This window comes from Solea senegalensis, linkage group LG12 (assembly GCF_019176455.1).
Source record: "Solea senegalensis isolate Sse05_10M linkage group LG12, IFAPA_SoseM_1, whole genome shotgun sequence".
NCBI lineage: Eukaryota > Metazoa > Chordata > Actinopteri > Pleuronectiformes > Soleidae > Solea > Solea senegalensis.
Genome location: NC_058032.1, coordinates 16248180 through 16270490, shown reverse-complemented (window position 1 = coordinate 16270490; position 22311 = coordinate 16248180). Strand labels below are relative to the sequence as shown.

Genomic DNA, 22311 nt, shown 5'->3' with positions numbered 1-22311 from the left:
AACATCCATATACTACATTTTCATTTAAACATGACGTAAAAAAAAATTTGTATATGAAATAGATCTGTGTCCAGACAAGTGTTGTAGCTCCATTTCAGAAGTACATCTGCTGACACACTTAAAATCACTTGACCGTTCAGGTACACTGAGCATACACTTGCTTGTGTAAACAGAACGTTAATTCTCTCCTTTGCAGTTGTTTGCTTAGTTTCAGGGAGTTATTATTAATGAGAAACAATACTGAAAAGTAGCACAAGGATTTAAGGTTTTTGTAACTAAACACCTATGACATTCAGTAGACGTGTGTCTACCTAAGTTATTGTCAGTATTTTAGTGTTGGTAAAGACAGCAGCAGCTGAGGTTCAAGAAAAGACACTGGAGTTGCTTGTCTAACCACAGAAAGCTCCTCAGTGAGAACCACACAAATGTAATTCTAAACGAACATCAAATTTCCATGTGTCAGGAAATCTTAATCGACAGTAGGAAGATAAGAGGACCGAATTAAAGTAGAAGCTGCAAAGGGAAAGAAGAGCAAACCATAAACTGTCAAGAAAAGCAAAGAAGTGGAAAAGCAAGGTGAAAGTGAGATATGATTATGTGAGTCTGATATATCACTATGTTAGTGGAGATATGCTCAAGTGGAGTGGAAGTGCAGTGAATATGGAGGCGAAGAGGATTCCTCCTTACTCTCACATTTGTCCTTCACCATTTACAGCCCTGAAGCATAGCAATTCTTTTTATTGGTAGTCATGTCCTACCATGTGGTATGTTATAGCTTAAAGGATTCCATCATAGTGCAAATCCAAGGACCGGCAACTGCACTTAAAAAAATTGTTCTCTCCATCGTACATCTCTGCACATGCAAGAAAAAAAAATGACTTTCTATCACTCACTATTCCAGCCCCAGGTGTCCACTCATCTATTGTAGCACCTTTTCCTTCTCCTTTGTCCTTTCTCCATATATGTATATATGTATATATGTATACATATATACATTATGCTGATGAATAAAGAATCATCGCTTCTACTGGGGAAGCCTTCTTCTAAAACTATCATCACACACACACACACACACACACACACACACACACACACTCAAGTTTGCACAGCTGTCCTTTTAAAGACACACATTGATTTCCATTTACAGCTGAATCAAAGTCTTATTCTGAACCCAAATTCAAATCTTAGCCTCAAACTTTACCAGTTCCTTGAAAATGAGGTTCTTGTTTATTAGGACCAGGTTTTGGTCTTCACGAGGACTACTTACTTATGCCCAAAAAGGTCCTTAAAGACGCCACATTCACACTGGGTGCACTTTCACAAGTATAGACGTGTACACATGCATAAGCAGCCATACATTCACACACACGTGTGACATCACAGCTGATCTGGGTTCATCTGCTGAGTTGACGTGGCACAAACATCCACACTTCTGCACTTCGGGGCCCTTGGGGTACTTCATCTCACCAGATCATAGTTCAATCATGTTGATGTTCTGTTCTTAGTCGAAATCCACCACAGTCACCACATACCTCAGACAACGACTTCTTTCCTGACGCCCTGATGATTTCTCACGTCAGACTGTTTTGGCACAGCAAGACACATAAAGACTGACATCATATTAATGTAGGCCATGCTGTGCAATCAGAGTCAAACAAAGCCTGGTCTGTACATTAACAATCAAAAAAAATCATTGTGTAGAAATGTGTCTCACTTCATTAAGTCATAATCTTCCGCTATTCCTTGGGAGCAATACTGACATGGGGATTAAGATATTTTATTAAAGCTGTGCTCTCACCAGCCTCCACTACATTCACTCTAGTGTTTCCTGTAAATATACATGTTTCAAAAATCACCCATTTTGTGTCTAGTCTAAAGCAATATTTAGGAATGGAAACGGTAAGTGCAAATGTGATTAGCTCTTGATAATAAAAAAGACTGTACCACACTTTAAGAGCCTTTAAAAGCTCTTTTCACTTAAGCTTTTTACTGAACATCAAACAACAAACACTTGAAGAAGCAGATTTTATAATTCATAATTGAATTCTGGATTTCACTTTAATAAAATGTTAGAGCCCAGCGTTAGCACAAAGACACAGGGTTTTCAATGTTTGTTTGTTTCTTCTTAGATGGATACGAGAAAAACACAGCAAGTAAAATATTGTCTTATCGCTATAAGAGACACGGGAGCATCCCTTGATTCCAACCACCACTGTAAACCTGTGTGCGGAGGTTTGAGCCGGCAACTCTTGTTGACAGCTTCATCCACATTTCATGCAATTTGCTCCAATCTTTTCCTCTTTCCTGGGCAAAATAAATCCCTCCCTTTCAGACACGCGAGGGTTGCCAGGCAACCAGGAGCAGAAGCGAGGGGTCTGCATTTGCTGCCACTCATTACGCTACACTGGCGCTCGGCTAAAGAGCACACATACACACAAACATACACACACTGTATCATTAAAATGCTTTCCACGTATTGACTCAAAGCTTGTTGAAGACCACAATAAAAAAAGACTCCATTTACGGCTCAAATTGAACAACTCACATTGCAGCGACTTTGCTGCTCGGCCATTAACGTCAACTGAAATCAAACGGTCGAACCAGGGTTTTCCTCTGAGAGAATGTTAGGGTCAGAGTGGAGTCTGGGCTAAGAGCTGCAGCAAGCACCAGCGACTCCCAGCCTGCCACCTTGCCCCCATCTCTGAGTTCTGAGTCGGAGTAAGTGCCTCAGTAAGTGTGAGAAAAAGGCACGACACTCACTAAAAATATTTCTACTGTGAAATATTCATCACGTCATGAAGTTTTATTCCTAAGAATGTGGCATTTTTGCTCCCCAGTTTATGAGCTTTCAAGTGCATCACAGCCTTCTCTCGGAAATCCAGCGAGCAGGGAGGTGTGAAGAGGAAATCTGAAGAACGGGAGGCAGGGAGACATGGTCAGCTAGGAAGCTGCAAGAAGTTCAGAAGCAAAGATCTTACCAACCTCAAAGAACCGGTAAAGTTTTCCACAACAAAAGGAGAACTTTACCTGTACAATCTTTTTCTTTCTCATATTTAAGAAGTTTTCCATCCATCCATCCATTTTCTTAGCCTTATCCTCCACATGAGGTTTGTGGGGGGTGCTGTGCCAATCTCAGCTGACATAGGGCGATAGACAAAAACTTTAGCAGCCTCCTGAACTCGTGGGAAAAGGAGATGCTACAAGATGCCTTCACTGATAACACAGGTGCAGCCAGTTCATACACTATTTAAATTTCAATGTACACCCTGTAAACACTTATGCTTTGATGCTTTGGTTTGTTGCTTCACCCTCTGCCAACCACCATACTCACACTGTTGCATTTCACCACGCAGGTTCTCAGCAGACATCATCAAACACAGTGAGCTGTAGCTACAGTATGTGCTGGAAACGTTGTATGTTACCAAACCGAAATGGCCTCACTACCCTTCTCAAAATGATCTTGACCAGAGGAGCAGTAAAACAAGGATCTGCACTAGAGATGCATTCAAATGAAGATAACTGAAAGGTTTTGTGTGTTTCCATTATTATTATTTCCAAAATAACTGGCCCCAACCGTTCCATTCTTTGTCACCCTTCCCTTGGTGTAAACTGGTATGTCACTCTCTTGCGATTGTTGTAAACATCCCAAGTCAAAGCAAACGCCTGGAATCTATTCTCATACAAAGAAAAACAGTCCTCCATTTCTGTCCATCGTGTTGTCTGTTGTGTTCAATGTCGTTGTTCGTTGTTGTCACACCAATGCCACATCACGCTACGCGGCCACCGGACACAGCACCCACCCTTCTACTAAGTAAAGGTGCTGTTCTCAGTCAGAACGCCAGCCTGACCCAGGGCTTTACCATTCCAAACCAAACCGTACCATGACACGCAACACGTGTCACTTATCTCTCTATGTGATAATTCAAAAAACATTTTCACTTTCAATCTCCGCTTATTGCCGTTGCAGCCAACGCTCTCCAATGTTCTGAACTGAGATGGCAGTGCCAGTTTTAAACACTAACCGTAGTTCCTTTCAATGGTTATTCCATTGATGGTGAGTAGTTTGACACTATCTGACTTTGTGGTTGCTGAAACGATCAAATATTCAAGTCATAGTGTTAAAAATATACAATGTCATCGCTCTCTTTTCACTGTTTCCTGTCATTCGCAATATTAATGATCAATGGAAACGCACTCTAACTTATCAGAATGACAGTACCCTTTAAAGACTATATTTAATGACTCAGCAACCATGTTGCCACAAGGATGATTCACCCAAGTGTCTCTTATAATTCTGAAACATTTGGAAAGACTCACACACTGTTATCTCCACAGACAGAAACACTGGATACTGTTAACATCATAAATGCTGAAATACTATGAATATATCTATATCTGTTCCTGTGATCATTTTAAGCTTTCCTGTGAATCTCCATATCATTTTTCAAACAAACTATTCATCATCTGCTGTTCTGTCTGTATCATGTGAGCTCCCGAAACAGGTGCAAAACTAACCCCAGTAAAACACACACACACAGTTTGGCACCGCTATTCTTGTAAGGACACTACGTTGACTTCCATTCATTTGGGCAGCCCTAAACAATGTCCCATCCCTAACTGTACTAACTGTAACCATAATATTAACCTAACCACAAGCCACAATTCACATCTTACCTCTAACTTAAACCAGAGTCTCAGAAATGAGGTTCTGCCTTATTGGGACCTGGCTGTGGTCCCCATGAGGACTACTGAACAATTTCAGTGTTTGTACCGAAAGATCCTAGATGCAACACACACACATACACACACACAGGCCCCTCTGTCCCAGCAGCCGGATAGAGCAAGTGCTTTGATATGATGCCCACTGCATTTCCCATCCTCCGCACCGCTCTGCCATCGCCTCTGTGCTCTCCCTGGTCTTCCTCCATCATGCCCAGCCTTCTCCTTGCTCTCGCCCTCAGTTCTTCCCCCCGGCTGTCTTTCTTTTGCTCTGCACCTCCCCATTTCTGAAGCCATGTTCCTGCCTGATTCTCTTGCTTTCATGGCTGTAAAACAGTAGGCTCTGTTTGTGTGTGTTTGTACTTGGTACACGTCTCTAAATGTATGCTGCTGTAGAGTATAGGATGTGAATTAAGAATCCGAGCATGTTGCTGCTTCCCCATCTTATGACATGCTGTGACTCCAACACGATCAGATCTGGTTTCCATGACTACTGATGCCCCACTTAAAGCTGCTGCTCCAGAGTTTGTGTGTCGGTATATGAGTGCACACACACCGGAGAAACATACCATTTATTTCAGTGGACGTGTGCCTTCCTCACACACATGTATATATCTGTGCCTCTGCTTTTCTTTTGTGTATGAAAATGGAGGAGTTTCTCTCCTTGTGTGTGCATGTGTTTCCCCATAATAAGGCATGCTCTTTAATCTTTAATGCAGCTCAAACTACAACAAGCACACAGCCAGAGCCAGAGGAAGCGTGTTTTCCATCAAAGACTTTCTTACTGAGCCAGCAGGCGACTAAATCGGGGGCACAGTATGGAACGGTAGTAAACATTGCCCTCAACACCTCGGGAGAGTCAAACAACCAAATAACGTTCAAAAACGCCTTCTCTGATTGGGTGTTTAGTAACATTGTCAGTTTCCAGTATCATACTACTGCTACATACTTCTAAATTTAGATATAAAACATTTTTGCATTAAAATATCTAAAAACATCCCCACGTGGTTAGCACTCTTGCCTTAGCAGGAAGAAGACCCAGTCGAAACAAGGGCCTTTTTGCATGGAGTTTGCATGTTCTCCCCATCCAAAAAGATTTGGGGATTAGGTACTAGGTGATGATTGGTCAGACTACCGGCCACTGACTGGCCAGAGTGCCGTCACAGGAAGAGACGTCCCACACACACATCAAGCTGAACAGCGGCAAAATGTAGATCACTTAAAACTACTTAACAATCCTAAAAACGTGGGTTAATCTCCAACAACTACCAGGGAAACCTCTATATTAAACAGAGGAGTCTGGTGTATTTAGGGACAGCGCCGGCGATCGTGAGCAGCATCACAGACCGCTGCCGCTGTAGTCTGAGGAGTAGGAGGCTGTGCTTCAGAGACGTGTGGACAGAAATCAAGCCAAACAGTGCCGAATTGTAGATCAGTTAAATCTACTTAACAATCCTAAATCTGAAACAACTGCAGGAGTCTGGTGTAAAGTCGCTAGTCACTCGTGTGAGTGTGTGACGCGTATAAAACAAAGTCACCGCAGGTTCACTCCGCCGTGCAGTGATGACTCCGCCCACATTAAGTAGGTACTTTTTTTGTAGTGGAGATGCAACCTAATCATGCCGTGTCGTGCCGTGCCGAGGCGAGGCGAGTAGAGCCGGTGGAAATACGCCATGGCCCATTCTGTGGCCCTGTGATGGACTGACAACCTGTTGAGGATGTACCCTGCCTTTCGCCCAGTCAGCTGGCCACCAGCGCCCCCCTCGACCCTCATAAAAATAAACAATAATAATAAACTAGTCCCTTATCAGTGCCGCAGGGGAAATTCCCTTTCTGCACCCTCCTCTAGAAACCGTCCTAGACTGGTGCAGTGGGCAGCCACTGAGCACTGCCCGGGAGCAATGGGGGTTGGGTACTTTGCTCTGGTGTCCTATTAAGCCCATGAATGGATGAATATCTAAAAATGACAAGATATATTATGTATTTTGTTGAATAGAGCACTTACACTTTTTAATGTATGGATCACAACTACTAATTGTTCCTCGCTGTGTGTTCTGTGGCTAAATTGTCCCCGTAATAGTGCAAAAGACAATAGTTCCCATGATCCCACGATGATCAAGAAAAATGTCTTTTCTTATTGTTTTGAATGAGAGATCCCGAGTGGACAACATCTCATGATTCCAGTTATTTGTAGGGTTAAACGAGGGAATGATAATTAAATAAATCATCATTCTCATTTTCATTCGCAAAACATATTTAAAATGACTACTGTGTGATATTTGTGCAGCTCTGTGAGAAACAAAGACGTTCTCTTCAGTCTGTAAAATAAGATGTGTATGGATCAAGACAATAATTAATCTAAAATGATATTTGACTTATTTGTAGTCCCAATATTAATAGATATTGAATGAATCACATTGATTATTGGATTATTATTTTGTCCCAATGTATCAGCACTGCAGAGAATACTGCAGGAATAGTAAACAGTGTATATGCATCAGCAGGCTGCCGATACACTGCACGTGACAGCGCAGGGTGATCCTGTGAGGCACATACACACAGCACAGAGGAGAAGAAGTCCATTTTTCTTCGTTGCCTCTCAGCGTTAAAGCACAAATCCATGCACGTCATTCTTTACACATCAATTGAGTCTGCATGCACCCAACAGCATACACACACACACATACACACACACAGAGATAGAGGGAGGAAACTCCTTCTGTGTGGGTGCTCAAATCAAAACAAATGAGTCATCTTTCTGTGAACCTCACCAGTGTTCTGCTGCTGGAGCACCTCTTCTACAGCAGCGGGACACACAGTACAGTCTGCTTGGCCTGATAGCTACGAGCTAGCTGTGTCAGGTTGTCTCAATTGGACTGCAGAGTTTCCCAGTCCCTCTGTGTGTCCCACATTCTTTCAAATGACAGCCCTGGTCCACCGCTGTCGCAGAGTCTGGATGAAGCTTGTGCAGCTTGCACCCAGAAAAAGGTGTCTCCTGTTGTTTTTAGAAAGGAGGCTTTCCTTAAAAGTGGAGTCATACATTTGTCCTATTGATGAATTCTGGTTTTAGAAACTAAACTAAATATAACAAAAAGGCAACCAGAGGTTGACTAACATAAGTGATGGAAAGTAACTCAGTATATTCACTGCACTTATATATAGCATAACTTTGTGAAAGAAGCCATCCTACACAATGACATATTTTACCTTTAGTAGGCCTAGTTAAGTGCAGTAACAATTTAATTATCACTATTATACTATTTCTTATTCATTAAAAACATAAGTGAATACATGTTTTTAGCAAATTACAATATCAAATGTCTTAAAAGCAATATGAGTCTAATGAATTTGATTTTCAATTTTAAGGGCTATAATGTCAAATCAATAAAGATATTGTATAAGTAATGAGACTATTGCGAGGCAGATCATCTGAAAGTTGCACACTAACATTGTCTGGTGCAGACACAGATCAGCGGTGCTCCCATGACTTGGAGGTCAGGGCACCGAGCACCGACTGTGGAGTCCTCGCTGTGGGCCTGGCTGGGGACCTTTGTTGCATCGCTCTCTTTTCACTGTTTCCTGTCATCTCTCTACCAGGGCAGCCTTGTAAAGGCATGGGAATAATCCTAATAGAAACTAGCATGACTCACAGGTCACCTAAAAGTGTTGTTACATTGGCAAAATGACACGGTTTTTTTTTCAGTGCTATCTGTGCCTATGTTTCTCATACCTGTGTGTGCACTGAAAGTACTTTTCAAGCCGGGGAAATCACAAAAATACACTCACTGCACCCTAAAACTGGCACAAGACCAATCAGCTCAATGTAAGAAAGATGACGAGCTTCCAGAGAGACAAGAAAGTGTGCGCTCACAGACAGATTAATACTACTTTGATGTTATTCCTATGAAAATGAAGGCCCATGCATGAGGCCCTGCAGAAAAAAAACAAACTGGGACAACAGAAGAACAGGGACAACTGGGAGTGGGAGATGCTGGCGAATGTAAAAAAAAAAAACAAAAGAAGTCTGGGCCTCAACTCGTCTTCTGAAAGAAGCCAAAAGACGCTGCTCACCAAAAACAAAGACAGCACTGGGCTACAAATGTGTTTGGTGCAAGTGTGTCCATTTTTCTTTCTCTTCACTTCACTGATGATGGGTGTTTCTCAAAACATGCACACATTGTAAAAACCATAAAAAACGTAGCTTTCAAGCTCAAAGGTTGGAATCATGGACAATCACGATGTCTCCTTATGCTCAACTGGAACATTCAGGTCCTTCTTCTTCTGCATTTAGGGGTCGCATTAAACATTCAGTTCCTATTTTGGTAATTTCATAGTGATGGTAATTGGAGATTGAGGGACATGCTGTTCTGAACTGTATCTCCGCCTTACAACCAGGATATCTCACAGTGTATGATTCAGTTATAACATTATATACTCAGGGTCCAAATACACTATTTCATCAAACCTGCTATCACATTGCTGGAGCCTGCAGGGGGAATTATTGACTTGCCCTGGATAAAATGGATGCATGTAGATTTTTGTTTTAGCACATCATTTTCGATTTATTTATTTTTTGCTTTTCCCCTTAGTTGAACAGAAGAGAGTAAAAGCGTGAAAGTGGTAAGGAGAAGATCACTATTAGCCAGGATTGAACCGCTGCAGAAGGCTGCAGCCTCAGGGACACCAGCTATACCTGGTGAGCTATCCAGTGCGCATTGATTAAACTTGTCCATAAAATAACAACATGATCAAAACAGTAGCACACATGAAAAAGAGTTTCTGCGATGGCTCCCAAGCCCCGAATACTGCTATCTAACTTTTTTAGATGATTGATTTATTAGTTATACTTTGTGTGGCTGAGAAAAAATAATCCTAAATCAACATTTATTTTGTATTTTGCATGTTGCAAGACCCCAAACCACATTTATCTTGGTAGTAATCTGATCTCCAATCAAATCTTAATGAATGGTGCAGAAGCAAAAGTTTCCAAACAGACAAAGAAGCTATAACTCGATCACTGGCTGCTTCAGGAGAGCAATTGTAAAACCAGGAACACTGGAGTAATCACTTAACTTGCATACTCCATCAGCATGTCACCTGAGGACCCATCCACCACCTTGACTTTAATCTCAGACATCACAGCTTCACTGAGATGAAATGGAACGTGTGGAACACATACAGAAACTCCTTGGTGTATCCTTGGTGAAGCTAATGCAGACCCACACATCACGAGTAGCTAAAGGGACATCGTGTTTAGGTTTGAGTCATCGCGCAAGTAGTGATTAAGTCATTCTCCTGCGTGAAGGGATTGCGGACACTTGGCTTGTCCGTGTCCATTGTCTATGTGTCAGTGGGCCTACCACAGTTTCTGTCACAGCTCTCATAGCTGACCAGTGTGTGAGAACAGCTCCTGCCACCACACACACACACACAGAGAAAGATAGACAGAGAGAGAGAGAGAGTCATGTGCATTAGTGATTACTCATTCATACTGTCTGTGAAAGGATGTAGCCTATCCAGCAGAGCGAGCAACACACACACACACACACACACACCGCTACCTTTGCCTCTCATGGCAGTGGGCATTGCGCCATGTCCATGGTGCTGAAACTGACTATATGGCTGAAATTGGGGATTTGGGGTGAGGGTGGGGGTGAGTGTGTGGGGGGATGTACATGCAGTATCATACACGCACACACACACACAATTGTGGTGCATATGAGCGAAAGAGCAAATGAAATATCGCTCAGCTCTATTGATGAGATGTGGTCTACTGCTGCTGCTGATGATGAAGATGCTGATGCTGATGATGATGATGGTGGTGGTGGTGGTGGTGGTGATGGAGTATCAGCATCAGCCTATAGGCTTGGCTTGCGATGGGTACACTCTCAAACAGGATGACAGAATGCTGAGCCTCCACTCCTCCCTGCTTCTCGGGGACATCCATTTCTCTGCACCGGCTCAAACACATCCACTCCACTTTAGAGACTTCAGTCGGTCTCACCACAGTCACTCGCAGCAGCTATAACCACATACGTCAGCCTGCAGGTTTGGATGTGCAGGAGAGCACACATGCACAGTACACAGTGTGTGGCCCTCCACTGCTCACCATCTTCACCACCAAGCCTCCTCCTCCTCCTCCTTCTCCTCTTTTTCCACCTCTATACCATGCATGATCATGATCAGCCCTGTTGCAATCAAGGGATCCAACATTACCTTTCATCCAATCCAGAACTTGCTTTGGTGTCCATTTACTTATAGGTTCCATAACCAAAGCCATGGTGTCACAGTCTCTCCGAGATGAACAGCGCAGGACTCAATGCGGGCCACATAAAACGGCTTGTCAGTCACATCTGGAATGACACGGCGGTGGATCGATCTGAGGGAAAAGAAAAGCCTGTCAATTTTATTCTCGCCATCAGAGCATGGCCGCCTGCAGAAACGGTGAGCGGGATGCGGTGGTGCAGTCCACGCGCACACACTGAGGCACGCACGCGCAGGCACACACGCTCTCTCCTGCTTCCCTCCCTCCTCTCTGTAGCTCGCTCTCTCTCACTTTCTCGTGCCTTCCCGCCAGCAGCCTGCGCGCTGTGAGAAGTGGATTCGGTGGGCGCGAGGGGATGGAGCGACCCCTCCCCTCCCCTCTTCTCCTCCCTCCCGCCTCGCTGCTGCAGCATCACAAGGGCCACCACTCATAATACAGACCAGGGAATGGTGCAACGCACACCATATAGGGAGGATCTCTGTCTCCCTCCCTCCCTGACACACACTCACACGCACACATGCATGCACGCGCACAGGTTCGTAGGGCTATCCTTTTAAGGACTAATAGTGATTTCCATTCATTTAGACAGCCTCATTATCCCTAACGTTAACCATAACCAGTTCATTCCTAACCCTAATCATAAACTAACCACAATTCACATCTCAGTCCTAAACGTAACCAGTTCCTCAGAAATGAGGTTATGTGTCATTAGGATCAGGTTTTGGTCTCTATGAGGACTACCGGTCCTGACAAGGTCAGTGTTAATGCCAAAAAAGTTCTTAAGTGGACACACACACACAGAGAGAAAGGCAAAACATATATATTTATATAAAAGTAAGCAGCTACAATACAACTATATCATAGCCTGTATAACTTAATCAATACTAAGTGGCTACAGAAATATGACCTATTATGCGCTTTAATTAAATGATTGTTGTTATTAGATTAACTTACACGTTGGCTGGTCTGAAAACATGATGCTTATATGCCAGATATTTTCATTATTATTGTTTTAAGGTTACTTTCCATGGATGAAAGACTCAGCATCACTTGTCAGGCGCTGCTGTTGGGTGCAAGAGCGAAACTGAGAGAAACCGCGCCCCCTGCTGTGCACCTGGAGCACAGGTGACGTCATGGATCGAATCAGTTTCTCCCCCCTTTCCAAAACTAACGGACACACACATACTCACTACCGTTCAGACAAATAAAGAGGCTCACGTGCACAGAGAGGCAGGTCACGCAGACTGTGGCTTTGTTTTTTTTAGTCTCGGCATATAAAAGAGCACTGTAGAAAAAAGGGAATCAATGAGTGTCTATGGCAAATGGATGGACAGTGTTTATTGCTGTTTCTCTTCTTTCTTAAATGTGTTGATGTGCTCACACAGAACTGCTTTGGCATTTTGACAGATATGATGTGAAATGATCAGTGCTGTGAGTTAGTTTTTCTTGTTATGACTAATTACCTCTGTTTTTCTATCTGTATCAATTTGCACATTTAGATTATTTTGTATAAAATGTGCAACACAAATAAACCTGAAGGTATGTATTTTATGTTTATTTTTACTTGGCTTGCTCATTGTTTTACTCTATGTAGCATGTATAAAGAGTGTTATGAATGCTGTTAATGTATTGACATTACTGTTAAGTTAACTAATTCGTAACAATATTTGTTTATTTACAGTTTAGTTGCTATGAAGATAGTTTTAGAAATTGTACAGTATGTTTTACTAAAATAGAACATGAATGAATTATATTAGATTTAATTGTCTTATAAATCAGTTATGAAAGGTTTATAACGTAATCTGATCACCAAATGTTAACCTTTAGAAAAAGAAAATTATTCATCAGTGTTGAATCAAAAAATAAAAGCTATAGAGAATAATAATAAACTAATATAATAAAGCTGTTGTCTGTTCCACAAAAACAGTACTACATATTTTTGGTGGCCTGAAGTTAAAGTGTGAGTTTCTTGTTGGCAACATTCCACTTCTTACTACAGTATATACACACTGGCAGTTTCCTACAGTCAGGAAACTGTGACCTCGTCCTCTTTGAGCAGCAGAGACCCACTGAACAAAGTCACTGGTGGGCGGGACCACGCTGCTCAGTTTTCAGCCCTTTCCGAATGTCACAACGATGATCTCGCGCTCCCATTGGCTCCTGTCTGCGAACACGTCACAATCATGATTAGAATTGATGATCGGACGTTCTGATTTCATTGTCTCGCTTAGGGGACAGCTGAAGAAATCTGCTGAATTTGAACGTCCTTTCTGAATTTGACATCACACATGGTAAGCAGGGACCGGGTCTCTCACTTGGGGCTTCGGCTCATTCCGTGTGCTTTGTGTTCGTGTGTGCTCGGAGCCAGGGTCAGAGAGAACGATCATACCAGGGTCGAGAAATCACAGATTTGAAGGAAAAGTTTAGCTGCTGCTATCCAGTGGGAAAGCTATGCTAATGGTGGCTAACGCTGGCTGGCTCAGTCATGGCCGCCCGGGCCTGTGGTAAGCTAACGTGAGCTGTCTGCTCCGCTGTGATGATACGGCGCGTATCCGGTTTGTTTACTCTCTGGTTCGCTGTCGTACATTTATGGCATGTGCTTCCTGCGTGGTTATCGTGTTTCTGAATTCCCACGCCGTTGCCTTGGTGGCGTACTAATCTGACGTGCCCACAATTTGTTGGCTAATCCTCTCCTTCTAGAGCTATTGACTGTAGCCATGCGCAGACAGCCTGCCAAAATAAAGCAGCTGAGCGCGAAACATTCCCGTATGTGAATTTCTCTCTTTCTACAACGTTTTTTTCTTCTCTGTCAAACTTGGTCAACACTATTTTTCAACTGTTTATAAATATCTAACAGGGCTTGTTGGTTTGTTTTCTTTTTCTCTTCTTCGTTCGTTCTTATTAACACATAGCTACACAACTATAATATAATAATTATAATCCGTTGAAAATACTGTAACCTTATTCTCTTTATGTTGTGCATCAATAAGCATAAGCAAAAATACTATTTGTGTACGAAGTTTATTTTGATATTACTTTGGAATTGAACTAGTATTATTATTCTACTAGTAATAGTTTTCAGGGTCACATATTTACCACATTTTGCTAATATATGTTTTGTTTGTAACTGGGATTTATTTAGTGGTTTTTTTCTTATACTGGCTGAAAACAGTGATGAATAATTCACACATCTAATTGAAGAGACATAGAACAGGATTAACAAATGAACATTTAAAAAATAGTGTTCCAATGCTGTTCAATTTCCAAAAGTGTCAATACGTATCTCGCAAGGTTAACAATTGTTTATTTCTAAACCCCAAATCTGTGATCGTATCCCAATACCACCAAATTCTTATTATTTTATTATTACTATCTTATTATTTTCACCTTGTTCCTTAAACTACACCCCAGAAAAAAACTATCCAAATCCATCCAGACAGACAAATATGCCCCAAAACATAATTTCCTTTGTGGAGGTAATACATTAATTGTTACAAGTTAGTGTGCAGGATGTCATGTTATTATTATTATTTTTGTTTAGTTTATAAAATTTATAAATAAACAGAGCAGTGGCTGGCAAGGAACAGCACAACACCATGAATGATGTTATGTCTTTAACACAATAGCCTTGTCATCAGTTATTATTCTTTGACATGTAGATATTTCAGCTTTGTTTACAGACACATGACAACGTGTTTGTTAATTGTTGAAACTGATCATCATCATCATGTTGCACAGAAACATGATCCTAATTGAGATTTTTTTTTGATAGATTTGCAGTCTTTCATAGTTGAAGTGTTGTCTTGTTTTGCTTCCTCCTCAGCCGCAGTACGCAGAAGTGTGCCCGGGTACACTGAGACAGGATGGCTGTGATCAACCCGCACTAACCTAGTAATATGGAGGTTTTGCTGTGACCTGCATGGCGGCCCCATTCCCCTCCAGTAGCAGAATGGATGCATGGCCACAAAGGCGTGGCCTGCAGGCTGTGAGTTTATCACAAATTTCTGTGTAGGAAATATACCATAAGATGATTTTTAAAAACAAATTCTTAACAAAAACATACAGTCCTGCTGCAGTAGTCATGTTGAAAATGTGATCTTTTGGACAGCATTATGTAATAGTTCATGTATTAGCTAAATTAGTGTTTATACACAAGAAGCTTTTTTTTTTAGATTTGTTTTAATTAGGCATCTGTCTTAACTTAAACTGATTAGTAAAATGTTCCATATGTTCTTGCATTTCCTTTGTGATTTTCTCTTAGATGAACCTGCGCTCAGTGTTCACCCCTGAACAGCACAGGATCCTGGAACGTTACTATGAGAATGGGATGACCAATCAGAGCAAGGCCTGCTTCCAGTTGATACTCCAATGTGCCCAGGAGGCCAAACTGGACTTCAGCGTGGTTCGAGTAAGGGCCCATAAAAATGTGCTTGTGTGAATGAGTTAGAGGGAGGCAACGCTCCTCATTGTGATTTGTGTTGCACCTTGGTGCTTTTTTTTATAATGGATGTTCATTTAATGCTGTAGCAAGTAATTAAGGCCATGAGTGTGTCAGTTTCTCATCTAGGGCAGAGGCATAACTTATTACTCCCTGCAGATTTTGTCCCTCTACGGTTTAGAGAAATGCTGCTGAGCTGATTGTGCTTCTTCTCTGCAGACATGGGTTGGCAACAAAAGACGGAAGCTTGCCTCCAGGGCAGACCAGAACGGAGGTTTGTCTCATTCCCTATCCAGTCATGTACTCACTGGGGGACTTCTCTCCAATCACACATTAGCTGGAGGTTCTCTGTCCAATCATAGCATAGCGGCAGGGGCACTCCTTCCCGCTGACATGGCTGCAGCACGGACCATTCAGAATCGAGTACACCTTCTTCCTCCATCCTCGTCTTTCCCTTCGTTCTCGTCAGCATCTTCCTCTCCTTCCTCCTCCTCTCCTCTCAGCAGTGGAAGCAACAACAACAACAACAACAATGACGTAATACTGACTGGAATCTACTCTCTGAACTCCATCCCTCGTTCTCGACAAAAAACAACTGCTCCCCCCTCTCAGTCAGATCCCGAACTTTCTGCGCACACTCCCTCTTCTCTGATCAACCAGGTCCTGCAGAGCAGGAACAACTCCACCACCTCACCCTTCCACTCCAAGCTGGTGTCACTCTCACAGAATCCCCCATCCCTCACATCTGCCTCAGGGCCGTTAGTCTACACTGCAGTCAGGAAGGGAACTTCATCCCTTGGAGAAGCAGGGACAAGTGCAGTACCTGGAGCAGGGGTAGTACCTCACAGCTGGACTAGGCAGTACGGTACAGCGCAAACACGCCCTTGGTCTTCTTCCTCACAGTCCCAGGCTCAACTTCAGCCCAGACCTCACTCCAACCCTGAGTCTCAACCAGCTGTCACACAGAAGACACAGGATTCCGTCACAGAACAAAACTCTGCTTCCTCCTCCGAACAGACGCCTCGAATTCAGCAGGTCTTCACTTTGTCAGAAAAAAGTGAGGCCGACAGATTTACATCTGGACCATCTTATCCTCGAAAACGTCATGAGAGTCAAAGGCATGTGCCACACCCTCATGACACAAGTTCTAACTTCTCCATCATCTCCATTGCCATGGAGACCGGAGACGAAGCAGATGAGTGGCAAAGGGAGGAGGAACTGGCCAGTATGGCAGCTCAGACACATCTCCACAGGGAGCAAACTTTGTCCAGCCCAACTGAGGCTGAAGTGTCTGTGGTGAGAGGAAGCCACACACCTCCTCTGACTAGCTCCAGGCCTGCTCCTCTTCACAGCAACACAACTCTTCAGGGCAGCTACTCCATCACAGCACAGACCTCACTCACAGGGGAATCCAGCTCACAGGTGGGTGAGGTTCCTAGTATTGCTGACGCTTTACTTTAAGTGGATTGTAAAACGTAACCTGAATGTGTCTTGTCTTTCTGTACAGACTCCAGTCAGTGTGTCTGCTGCCCCCTGGGTTATCAGCAACTCCAGGAAAAGAACAGTAAGTTTGTTTTTGTCAATATATTGTGATTATTTTTAGATAAATAAAACAAAATTGTTTTCTCCCCTAGAATTGTGTATTTTCTGCAATCCAGGGTTTTTTTTCACTTCATTTGAAGCATGTTTACATGAGGGCTCACATTTGTGCTGTCCCCTGTTTCATTTTTTATTGCAGCACTAGTTCAGTGAACACTGAGTAAGCAAAGCTAAAAAAAAACCTTTATTTTCTACTTGGCCTGTTTTTGTTTTAGCATTACCAAGGGCAGCTATATATAGCAATTAACTTTAAAAATATTCTGTTGAACAAAGTACGTACCACTGTCCCCTTAATGTCAGACTGACATATGTGATGCACATTGATTGATTGAATTGCAAAACCTCTAGAACCACAATAAATCTAAGTATGACGATATAGTCAAAATTGTGACTAGAGCATATTGTCTCAGCACTAACACACTCCACTTCCTTTTAATGGGAAGCTGTGATAAACACGGACATAAAGTCAAACAGAGGTGTTTGTTTCCAGCTGCAGGATCGGACCCAGTTCAGTGACGGGGATCTCATGCAACTGAAGTGCTACTGGGACCGAGGTATGACCAGCCTGGGCTCAGTCTGCAGGGAAAAGATCAACGCTGCAGCCAACCAACTCAATGTAGACACTGAAATAGTCAAGGTAACGATCGCTGCAAGGCTGCAAATGACAGTGAAAAATGCTAAAAGAGAAACGGAGAAATGTCAAAAGATATGTGCTGTGTCGTCGAAACCTTAGAGATGTTTTGTTGACTATGAAACCTTTGAGCCACTCGCATGTGTTCTGGCCACCTGTGGGTGACATTTGGTGAAAACACCACTGTTTGACTAGTCTGACCTTTTTGAGATCAAATAAGCAGTGTGACTTTTCTAGGTCACGGAAGTTTTTCTAACACTTTACACAAAGTTGTGTAAAAGTCCCACAGATATGTCAGGGCCACAGTAATACTGATGAACTAAATATAGTCTCTCAGTCCTGACACACACATGAACTACTGCCATCTCACTTACTAGGATATTTATTTCAACAAGGAAAAGTCTGTGCCTACAGAGATGCACGCTACAGTAGTATTCTGTGAATCATATGAAATTACACAGTTCCTTAAAGCTGCTGTGTGTTCTTTTTGTTATGTTATTCTGCCAATGTTTGGTCTTTGTGAACAGAAATGATGCACCATTGTTTACATGCTGCAGCCTTTATTGGAAAATAGGCTACGTTAAGCAATACCATCAGACCTGACAGAGATATTGCTTGACATAAAACGACTGCACGCAGGAATGTCGCTGGGTGACTTAAGATCTGTGCGCTGCTGTACCAAGAAATACAGAAAGACTTTTATGGAGCTGATACTTTAGGTTTAAGCAGCATAATGTGAACTCATTTGATAATGGGTTGAAACTAAAGGACAGTTGTTTGTATTCAAACATTATTCACTACTGTTATAAATCTATGTTTACTGTGTATCAGGTACTCACTTGTGATGTGGCAACAGACAACTAACATTTAAGCACCTTTCAATCACTTTGTGGAAAAACTGATCGATATTAATATCCAGATTACTTTGGTACATGGAGATGCTGATGCATGCTTTTATCTCCTGTTGTATTGACTATTGTAATGCCCTGCTTTCTTGTCTTCCCAAAAAAGCCATTTCACACCTTCAGCTACTCTAGAACTCAGCTGCTTGTGCGTTGACAAGGACCAGTTTTAAAATTACTGCCCCGGCTCCCTGTGTGTTTTAGGGTTGTTTAAAAAAAATCTAAAATGGTGGCTGCATGACGGGGTCCATCCACTTTGTAGCAGTGGTGTTTGGCTCTTTGCCCAGCCTGAGGCTGGGTTGTGGCACCCTGCCGAGCGTCTGGGGGCAGCTAGGGGCGATTCTGTTTTTATTATGTAAAGCACTTTGTGCTACATTTTGTTTGCATAAATATTGCTCTGTAAATAAAGTTTGAATGATTGATTTTGTCCACATCAGTGGCACTTACCCAAGTTGTCACTCTTTTTTTCAATTTGCAGACATGGATCAGTAATAGACGAAGGAAGTACCGACTGATGGGTATTGAGATTCCACCCCCTAAAGGTGGTCCTGCTGTATTTTCAACCTCATCCCCAGGTAATGAATGTCCCATGACTCTGAGCCCTGATGAAGAACGGCTCAGAACGCCTGACCTCGGAGATGACCTGAATGATGGCGGATCACTCTGCCTGTCTGAAGGTAAGACCAAAGACACTACACACACACTCAAGCATCCTCCACTAAGTGCTACCGTGTGTGTTTCTGTAATGACGTAGTGTTATGTCTTCTAGATGGATCCATTGACTCACAACACAGAGAAGATGAGACAGATGTGTCCATTGCTGCTTCAATGGCCAATAATGTGGTAATTCATTGTTTCTCTCATTGTATCACAGAAAAAAACGTCATTACATTCAGCCACTTGACGGTGTTCTCTGTCTGGGAATAGTGTTCATCCTCTAATGAAATAATCAATATCAAAGCTTATGTAGGGCTTAGTCATTCCACTTGTTCATCCTAGCTTATTGCAAAAAAGAAATACATGGTTGGGTCCCTCTGGAAGTCTTACACTTAACTTGTTGGTGTCTACATAAACATTTGGAATTAAGAAAATGATAAAAAAAACATCCCTGCCAATCACAGTCTTTTGTTTTAGGTAAATTAGCAGGCAGTTGTTAAGCCAACATTGGTGGTTACCGAGTGATTGTAATAGGACAAGAGAAATGGTTATTTTTTTATGTTATTTTTATGTAGTATGTTAGTGTTTCTATAATAAGTCATATTAATATCTGGGCATATTATTACTGGGGTTTTTTCAGGGCATCCAAGGGTCCTTGAGGTTTTTGAAAATCTTCCTAAATAGACATGGGTCATTGAAAGTGCTTTTTGCAAGAAAGAAGTTAAGTTGATATTTAGGTAAATGTCTGACTTGTTTATTACAACACCACCGACTGATTCATGCACCCTACATTACTTGATGTAGACAAGGACTACACGGTGTCTCTCTCCGCTGTTGATGTGAGATTCCATGCAGAACAATAATGAAATAAAGTTTCGCAAGAGAGAGCAAATTACGTGATACCCGGGAAATGGAAATTTCGAGATCTCTGGCTGACCAAAAAGAATTACATAGACTAGTTTGGCCAAGAGCCCAAGGACAATCACTTGTTCAGATGCAGAGCATGCTGTAAATCAATACATTTAGATGCCATTTGATGTCAACCAAGGTGTGTTTTTTTAGTGTGCGCTTAATTAGAATAACCGTAACTTATATCTTATATTTTATTAAGGCTCATAGGGAGCTAGCATCAAAATACATTGCTGACCACCTAACACCCTACAAGCCACAGTGCAACCTGAGATTGTACAGCAGGTCATTACTGGCCATTCCTTGGTCGAACCACGAAACCAATTTTGACCAAGCCTTTCCAGTTCAGTCACTACTAAGTCTTCAAGTCTTTGTAACTTCTTTTTGGAAGGTACTATATAAACAAAGGTATTATTGTTATTATATGAAGTTAATATCACTTTATCCTGTCTTTTTTCCAACAGAAGATTGAAGTAATTGGTGAGGATGAAGAAGAAGAAGATGATGACGATGATGATGATGGTGGTGAATTTGTGTCCTCTGACCTACAGCAAATGCAAAATCTGTTGGAATTCAAGGTGAAGACACACACAGACATAAATAACCCTTTATTCAAACCGAATGATGTGCGATGGACTGTGTTTTTAAAGTTGTTTTGCCTTGTAACGTGCCATCATCTATCGTCATCTTCTTTGTTTCAGCACGAAGAAGTGCAGTTCTTAGAGAACGAGCTAGAGAACCAAAAACAAAAATACCTTGAGCTTGCAAGCTTCACTAGGAGCCTTCTCAGTGCTCTGAGGAATAATGACCTGGAGAGACAGAAGGTACAATCACATGTCACATTTACACAGCAATGACTTCCACTGGGGTATCAGCTTCAAATATGTCATCTGTTTGTTTATCTGTTTAGGAACTTATGGCCAGTCTACCTCAGCCTTCAGACCAGGACTGGGACACAAATGTGGAGAGAGGATTTGATCCTGCTGCTGAGTTAGCAGACGCATCTTTCAACCACGATGACTTCCCCGTGGCTGGTGACAGCAGCCTGGAGCCTCCGCCAGGCCCGGCAAAGGAAGAAGTCCCGCTGGTCACCATCAACAAAGACGGTTCAATTAATGAAGATACCCTGCATCTTCTGCCCTCTGCATCAGAGGAGCAAATGCAGGAGGCATTTACAGAACAGAAGTGACTCGTCTTATGTACAACAGCTTCCTCACAGACACACACATAAACAGACGTTGTCGCACTCCACGTAGAAGATGATTTCACACACAAGATGGAATCTGTTGTCTTACATTTAAACTGGTAAACTTGTTGTCCACTCCCAGTGCCTGTGGATTGATGCTTCACTATGACTGTTGGGCTGACAAAGGCCTTTTTTACTGCATATCATTCGCCTTGCTCTGGATCAGTCCAGAGAGAACAATAAATGACCTCTGATTAATCTTTGTCTGTGCCTTTCTCATTTATCACGTGTGACTTGTGTATATCAGGCTACACAGTTATCAGTTTATAAGAAGTCTCCAACTCATGTCATAAATGTTGACTATTTTTGTGAAAACACTTGCAATCTGGTCAGATTTGTCAATTCACATGGCATTGACTGGTTTTCTCATTTTGACACAGTAAGGGAAGTGATTATAAACATGGACCATGTTTTACATTCTGATTAAGGTAGTGTCAATTATGGCCAGATAATTGTCTTTTTTACCTCTGCCAATTAGGCTGTATTTTTTGTCTGTGTTCATCTGAAACTGAGTAACTTTATACAAAAAGTTAAAGAACCGATTTGGATAAAAGTTTCTGCGGATGTAGGTTATGACATCGGGTGGTGATCAGCATATGGATTTCGGAGTGTATTGATGCTGAATGGAACTGAACATCTTTGTTCCTCTAGTTACAAGAGGGACAATGTGTGGGCATTGTTTGTTTGCTGTTTGGATCCTATCGCCCACTCGCACCTGTCTCTTGGAATAGATTTGTAAAGTATTTTTTTTGTTTTGAATAAACGGCAGTGTTAAATCTGACTTTTTGCCAAAAAGACCAACCATGAATCTTCATCCTCCATTATATAAACCATCTCACTGTTAGTTTCCCATGAAATACATCAATCAATATCAAATGTTAAACTTCCTAGTTGTTCCGATGTGTACTTATTTTTGAGTTTCTTAATTAGTATGATTTGCATATA

The 22311-nt window shown here is 42.1% G+C and overlaps 2 protein-coding genes across 8 annotated transcripts in view; one reads left to right on the top strand and one right to left on the bottom strand.

Moving 5' to 3' along the window:
- si:ch211-26b3.4 (connector enhancer of kinase suppressor of ras 2) overlaps positions 1–11276 on the bottom strand; it is a 54351-nt gene extending 43075 nt beyond the window's left edge. For all 7 annotated transcript variants that reach the window (XR_006361446.1, XR_006361448.1, XR_006361447.1 and 4 more), the window contains exon 1: positions 10936–11276. Coding sequence is in view for 4 of the 7 variants with exons in the window: in XM_044040545.1 (XP_043896480.1) it covers positions 10936–10999 (64 nt within the window). In the remaining 3 variants the exon portion in view is untranslated. The remainder of the gene's footprint in view (positions 1–10935) is intronic.
- Positions 11277–13106: 1830 nt separating this feature from the next.
- On the top strand, positions 13107–21564 carry hdx (highly divergent homeobox). Its single transcript, XM_044039986.1, has 11 exons — positions 13107–13275; positions 14808–14969; positions 15246–15392; positions 15642–16844; positions 16930–16986; positions 17512–17658; positions 19033–19231; positions 19324–19397; positions 20585–20698; positions 20822–20944; positions 21031–21564. The coding sequence occupies exons 2-11, from the start codon at positions 14904–14906 to the stop codon at positions 21307–21309; spliced, it is 2409 nt and encodes an 802-aa protein (XP_043895921.1). The 5' UTR covers positions 13107–13275; positions 14808–14903; the 3' UTR covers positions 21310–21564.
- Positions 21565–22311: the final 747 nt, after the last annotated feature.